The 7,341-nt window shown below is 43.0% G+C and overlaps 1 protein-coding gene across 3 annotated transcripts in view; it reads left to right on the forward strand.

The window, feature by feature from the left end:
• Positions 1-6,781, forward strand: part of LOC107561531 (syntenin-1-like) — a 30,872-nt gene extending 24,091 nt beyond the window's left edge. For all 3 annotated transcript variants that reach the window (XM_016245994.1, XM_016245995.1, XM_016245997.1), the window contains exons 8-10: positions 5,565-5,736; positions 5,896-5,987; positions 6,128-6,781. In XM_016245994.1, coding sequence (XP_016101480.1) covers positions 5,565-5,736; positions 5,896-5,987; positions 6,128-6,182 — 319 coding nt within the window. In that variant the 3' untranslated portion in view covers positions 6,183-6,781. The remainder of the gene's footprint in view (positions 1-5,564; positions 5,737-5,895; positions 5,988-6,127) is intronic.
• The last annotated feature ends 560 nt before the right edge of the window (positions 6,782-7,341 follow it).

A 7,341-nucleotide genomic window follows, 5' to 3' on the forward strand; every position in this document is an offset into this window, starting at 1 on the left:
AGGAATCCAACTCCTCAGAGAGAATTAAACGCTCGAAAGAAAGCACCATGCTCACAATAACCCTCAATGGTGAGGGGAGCGACGCTTCCAGAGTGTGTAGACAGAGACACACTAGTTGAGTGGAGCCCAAGGTTCCGGGGTCTAAACCAACTCGGAGAAAGGGAACGAGATTAATAACGCGTAACCCTTACCATACATGATTTCAGAAAAGTGGGCAAAGCATAACGTGTGCACTTACCATAGGATGGATTTAAGAGTTTTCCAAGCATCTGCTCACAGATACCCGGTAGTACTGGGCCAAACGGGAGAGGCAAGCTCAAATACAACCCTCTAAGGTGAGGGGAGCACTGCCTGAGACAGCATTACACAAGAAGGTTCTCGCAAATGCCACCTATACTTCCCGCTCAATGCCTCCGCAAGAGGGGGATATCCTGGTGATCGGGAGGCCCCTCAGGGCGACCCAGATACGGTAAACCAGACAGGGCAGCCTGAAAGCATAAGCCCAGCCCGGACGTCCAGGAAATTTTTGCAGTGCCGTGCCGGGGGCCTGATGATCAAGAAGGCTCCCGCAGAGAAGCCTGTGACCTGGCCGCATGATCCAGGAAGTATGACGCCAAAACCCGGCTTATCGTACTGTCTGGACATATATCGACGAGTGAAATAAACACTGCAAGTCGAGCACCCGGAGGGAAATGAGTAGATACTGAGATATCACTCTGATCTGGACGAAAGCGCTGACGCATTGTCTGGATCACATCCCTTAGGTCTTGCCTACCTCACTTTGACCCGAGATTCTTCTTACCCCTACCCGAAGGAGGGGGAGGAGCGCGAGTCGCGACACTAGCCTTCTGTGCTCGTCTCTGATCCTCAAACCGAGACGGGCCAAGACCCCTGGGTTGTTCGGGCTTTGACCTGAACCTTCGTGGAATTAAGGATTTGAAGGCCGCTGAGCGCACCTTCGCCTCCCTGAAGTTCTCGACCACAGTCTCAACGGAGGTACCAAAAAGTTCAGAGGGCGAAACCGGGGCATCGAGAAGAAAGCCCCTTTCTTTCCTCCCGATGTCTGCCAGGTTCACCCACAGATGCCTCTTCATCACTACCATAGCCGCCATGAATCTGCCCATAGCAGAGGCGGCCTGCTTAGTAGCACGGAGAGCGAGATCCGTGGTGCGGCGCAACTCTGCTACCTCATCAGGAGAATGGCTCTCGCCTTTATCTGTCTTTCAGCAGGTCAGCCTGGTATGCCTGGAGCACCGCCAACGTGTGCAACGAAGCGACAGCCTGACCTGCTGCTGCGTATGCCCTGCCATTCAAGCGAGATGTAATCTGAAGGGGCTTGGATGGCAAGGAGGGAGTTTTGAGAGAAGATACCTCACCCATAGAGAGATAGCTAGCTAGCGTCTCTTCTACGGGGGGCGTCCTCGCGTAGCTGTTTTCGCGCATTGCCTCGATGTTGGCATAGCTGGTATGCTGGAACCAATGGATGCGTGAGGAAAACGGCCTTTTCCATTTCTTCGCGATCTCAGTATGGAGATCAGGAAGGAAAAGAAGGCTCACCTGAGCTGGAGGACTATGGCCAGAAAGATAACGTTCATCGAGGCGACGTCACTTCCTTAGTCCGCTTCCTACGCAGGACAGGAGGATTGGGAAGGCTCGGCCTCAGCTTCTTTGCCCTCCTCAGACATTTCCTGCTCTTCCTGGGCTGAACCCAGCAGAGCACTGGCCCCTGGATCAGAAGATGTTAAAGAAATAACATCATCCTCCAGCGGCTCATTCTCATCCACAGTCGACGAGCGCGAGAGGGAAAGCCCCACTTTAAACTCATCGGCCAGGTCCACCTGCGATCCCCACAAGCTCATTCTCCTCCGTGCCTCAGCAGCAGCGGATCCTGAACTGTGGGAAGCAGATGGCTGCCCCGCTTTACTCGAAAAAAGAGACAAACAAGAACGGAGCTTTTTCATTGAAAAACGCTCGCAGTGCACGCAGATTGCCCCCTCGAGGACATTGTGTGCGTGCTCTTCGCCCAAACAAACAACGCATAGATCATGTGTGTCATCGGGTGTCAAATAGCAATGACACGGATGCACACATCTTCTAAACGCTTTGCTAGTGCTTTCCATAATGAATGATTAGAGATCGCTCTTACCACGGAAATGCACGCTTCAAACAAAACAGTCGGTGAGGAGGATGTGTTCTCCCGGTGCCTATTTATACTATAGTCGCACTGGTAGCAATGACACGGATGCACACATCTTCTAAACGCTTTGCTAGTGCTTTCCATAATGAATGATTAGAGATCGCTCTTACCACGGAAATGCACGCTTCAAACAAAACAGTCGGTGAGGAGGATGTGTTCTCCCGGTGCCTATTTATACTATAGTCGCACTGGTAGTGACGTCATGGCTGTCACGGGCCAACATGTTGTGGGTGTTTTTTTCAATGTATGCTTCAGACACGGGTCATGATGAGGCATTCCCCATAGCGACCCTTAGAGGACGCAGTTCGAAGTTCCCATGAAAGGGAACCATGTTTAAACCATATAGCCTATTGCCTCATAGTTTTTATATAATACATTTTAAGGCATGGAATCTAGAATATTAAGTCAGATGCGTTGGTGGTGGTGGTGAAATTATTACCGACATTAAAACACGTCAACAGTCAAAAAAGTTTCACAGGGTTATGAACGTAGTTACCCGAAGTGATGCACGGGCTTCATCTCGGGCTTTTTTTATTTGACTTTTCTCTGCGCCAGACTGCGCTGATGTCTTTTCCCTTATGATGATCATTTGTATTCAGCCGCATACATGAGGGGAGAGCGAGCGCGGGTGCAGATGCGGGAATGGCGCGTCACATGTGCTTACTGCGTTCATCTTAAAATGCATTTTTTGTATTTAATATATATATATATATATATATATATGTATGTATGTATGTATTTTCATGTTTAGATTTTTATTTGTGTATGTATGTTAATATTAATATAAAATGCACAGATTTACATTATTATAATTTTTTTTGAGCAACTGGGATTGTGCCCCCCTGGGATTTGGTGCCCTACGCAAACTGCGTAAGGGAGCGGTGGTACTGCTTCTGGCAGAGGGACACTTCAACCTTCAGCAAAGGACAGACCAAACCCAGTAACCTGGTTCTGAAGAGGGCCCCCACCATTTGAACCCTAAGTATCATATGTGCATGCAGGTAAGACTACCGAGAGTAGAGAGAGAGAACACAGAAGGAAGGAGGGAAAAGCAGAAGGGGAGAGAAAGGGAGGGTAAGAGCGAGCACAGACAGGCAAACTCATAAAAATATTCTGGCAGTCCATCAACATTTTTCTAATTCCACTTAAACTCAGCACATTTAACAGTTCTAGTCATCAAGGCACTTACAAGCATATTGGGCTTCAATGTTTGCTCAAACTGATAAAGAGCCTGCCGGAATCAAGGAAAGATTAAGGGAGCAACTTAGTTTAGCAGAAAAAGGAGAATGTGAGAGACCGATTAAATCATCCTGATCCTGACCTCATTCTGATACAGCATGGAATGAAGAGATTACGATGTGGTTTAGATTTATCAAAAGATTTGTTTTGTCTATTTGTATAACATTACTGATAATGTTGTTGTTTTAGCTGACTCGAGTTACTGCATAGGTCTATAGTAGTGATATAGACTGTAAAAGATCATTTGTTAGATTATCTTGACTCTTCCATGGGATACATTACTATCACAGGCTAAAACTAAAAGGTTAGCAACAAATTAGATGAGATGAAAAAATTGGACCACATCTAAGGCCTCCTGACATTAAAAGCCTGATAGCAGTAGTAAGTCCTCAACACAGCAGAAGTCCAGGTGACATTAGGGGTTAGTTCTTAGAAGGTAAATGTTTGATAAAGGTCGATTGATGCTGATTGATAAAGGCTTACTGAGTATGTCTATGCTTAGTAATTAGGCAAGGGAAGTAGCGAATACTCTGTATGATTTTTGTCTTGGTTCACAATTTGGTAAAATTAAGCCACCAGTTGAATTTGCTCATCCTCCTTGTTGGTCCCCCTAGGGGACTCTTCTGCCCCTGCCAGGGTTAGAGGCACACCTGGTGTGAACTCAGGATGTTCCTCCTTTCAACAACGTTAAGGGAACACCGAAGCCATGTATCTCGCTCTGTCACTCGAACAGTCCAGATTAGCGGAGTAAACCATCCTTGATATCAGAATAACTACTTCTACCTGTGAAAGAAGATCTTAAAATGCTTTTGTTAGAGACAGCACATGTTTACTCATCACCCAGTCGATCCTTACTGCAGTGACCTGTGAAGACTAAATTCATGTGGACTGAGGGCTGTCCATTTTCCACCAGTAGATTGACTGGGCTGGAATCCATATCATTCCAATTTCAGTCAATATCATTTATAATTTCATTTTCATTTTCCCCCTGTATACCACGCCTAGGTGGTGTATACTAAATTTCAATTCAGCTCAATTATTTATTTGTTGCTTAAAGGTGTCTGACTATTCATCAAATAATTTCTTAAACATGACCTTTTATTCAGGTTTTTCACCCATTAATATCAATTTTTCTGGGAAACACTCAGCCCACCTTTAACGTGTTAACAAGCACAATGTGTTTCATACATTTGACACAGAATCAGTTTGATGAAGTCCATCATGTCATCCTGAAAGGGAAAAAGTGAAGTGTGGGGTGGACAGGGCAAGCCTTCTTGCTCTGCCTTCCCATGTTTTACCCTGCGCAGGTGTGGCACTTTTTCTTTCTGCCACAAAAATATCCCAGGCCAGGATAATTAGCCAAATTAATCCACAGCCATTATTTTCTCTGGCATAATCTACCTTTTGTGCCCGCTTAGAAAATTTGGAAACAGCTGTTCATGGCAGTTTGTCTGCCTTGGCCACACTCCCACACCCACCTCTGATTACCTCGTTGACTGGGAGGGATACAACCCAGAGAAGTGCTCCTAGAGGGCTCGGACAACATTCAGGATCCGGCCCTGCTATCCTTCTTCAAAGATAACCACCCAACTAAACCAGCACTGTGTGGCTGGGGCTGGCCCTGACTTTAGACACATTGGTCCACAGGAGCAGCCAGTGGAGAGATATACGGTCACACCCACACCTTACTCTCTTTCCCTCAACACACACCACTTACAGTCTTCAGAATTCTAATCATCACCACCTATTTCCAATCACCTGACATTTAAGAAACTATTTAAACCCGACTCCCTCACTCAGTCAGCGTGAGATCTCATCTATACCTAAACATACAGAATCTACTGTATCATTGGATATTGTGTTTGTATAATCTTATCTGCCAATAAACACTGTTGAGTTCACTCTGTCCATCTCTCGGTGTCAGGTGGTTTTGAAATAACAATACATATATGGTAATGGATGCGAGGATGCAATAATCGTCTGGAAAGGACCCCCAGGCAACATTTGTTTTGTCTTCATTTTAGGAAAGAAAATACAAAAAAGAAAAAAATGTTGCCTGGTATACTATTATGGGCATATTCATTATGCAATTACAAATCAGCATTGAAAATACTATTTCTGTTTGCAGGCCATTGGAACGAACTGTTACTCTTCACAAGGACATGAACGGGCAGCTCGGCTTTCTTTTTAAAAAGGGTCGAATCACTTCAATAGTAAAAGACAGCTCAGCTGCACGTAATGGCCTCCTTACTGATCATCAGATCTGTGAGATCAATGGTCAGAATATAATTGGACTGAAGGTAAATTACATCAGTATTTTGCATTTGTTGGTTTTCCTTCTTTCTTTTTGCTCTGTCTCTCTCTCTTAATTAACAATATGGCCCTTTAAAGCACAAGCAGGTGACTCATAAAAGATTTTATTTCAATTTAAGCTACTGTATTTTCATCTCTTTTATTAGGACTCCCAAATCACAGACATCCTTAATTCCAGCGGAGGTGTTGTCACGGTAACTGTGATGCCAGAGGTTATTTTTGAACACGTGATGAAAAGGTATGGAAAATAAACTATGGGTGGACAAAACCCAATGCCAATCAACAGTCTATTCATGTAACTTTACCAAAAGTATCTTATTTTTCCTTCTTTTATTGCCTCTCACAAAAGTGTTCTTAACATCCTCTGTCTTACTGCAGGATGTCCAGCAGTATTGTAAAGTCACTAATGGATCATTCTATTCCTGAGGTGTGAGATCGTTCGGATCAAACTGCACAGCTGAGGATGATTTGGCCACAGCTTGGAGAGCTGGCATTTTGTCTGGAGCACAAGTTCAGTTGTTCTGTAATCATTTACTTAACTTTGTTTTAAACCCATATGCCTTTCTGATGCATCACACAAAAGAAAGTTAGGCCATATGCAGAATGTTCACGCTGCTCTTTTCCTTAAACTGAAAGTAGGGTTGGATGCTTTTGAACTTAAAAAAATACAGAAAACCATGAAAGTAAAGTAATTAATACAACTTATTGTGCTATATTCTAACTCGTATGAAGCCAAATGTAGTGTGGAACTCATCGAAATTAAAGTCATTATGCACTGATAATAAAATTCACAAAGCTTCTCCTCTGCCATAGCTGTCAAATGGCATTCACACTTTTGCATATTAAAACTGGTTCATCACGATCAATCATGACACGCAATGACCAATGTTGTTTGGCATCATTAATGTGTGTGACGTGTCTTCACACTTCATAATTTTATATACATAAACACAAATAAAGAGCTGCAGTAGTGAAGATTTTCAGTAAATAACAATTTAAACATCAGTATGTTTATTGTATAACTTTAGAAGACTTACAGCACACAAGTCATATGGACTATTTTTATGACATAGTGCTTTTTTGACTTTAAGTACTCTGTCTTCATTCGTGTCCTCATATTATTCTGTAGTGTGAATATTCTGCTTAACATCTCCTTAGGTTTAGAATAAGGTTTGAAACAATATGAAGATGGGTAAATGTTGACAAATTTTTATTTTTGGGTGATGCCTTTAATTCTTATCCTTCATCTTTAGATAGTTTTTGTTAAGCCATAAGCTTATTTCAATGTCTCATCATCTCGCAAAAAAGCATTCTGAATTATTATCAACATACATTACAGCATGCTGATGCTGTAAATCAGTTATAATAATGTTGTTAAAATTACATTCTAAAAGCCATTAAAAACAAAACAAAAAACTATGCACTGTTGAAGATAGTTTTGTATAAAAAAAGGTACAGAATTCAGAGATTAATTATATGACAACTTTGTTTAAGAGCTGTAATTGCAGTACAGTTTTATGCCCCTGTATTCTTCTTGTTGTTTTTCTTCATATTGTTTATGTTTGTGTGGCCTGTGTGGTTTAGTATTTAAA

This window comes from Sinocyclocheilus grahami, unplaced genomic scaffold (assembly GCF_001515645.1).
Source record: "Sinocyclocheilus grahami isolate Dianchi unplaced genomic scaffold, SAMN03320097.WGS_v1.1 scaffold777.1, whole genome shotgun sequence".
Classification (NCBI taxonomy): Eukaryota; Metazoa; Chordata; class Actinopteri; order Cypriniformes; family Cyprinidae; genus Sinocyclocheilus; species Sinocyclocheilus grahami.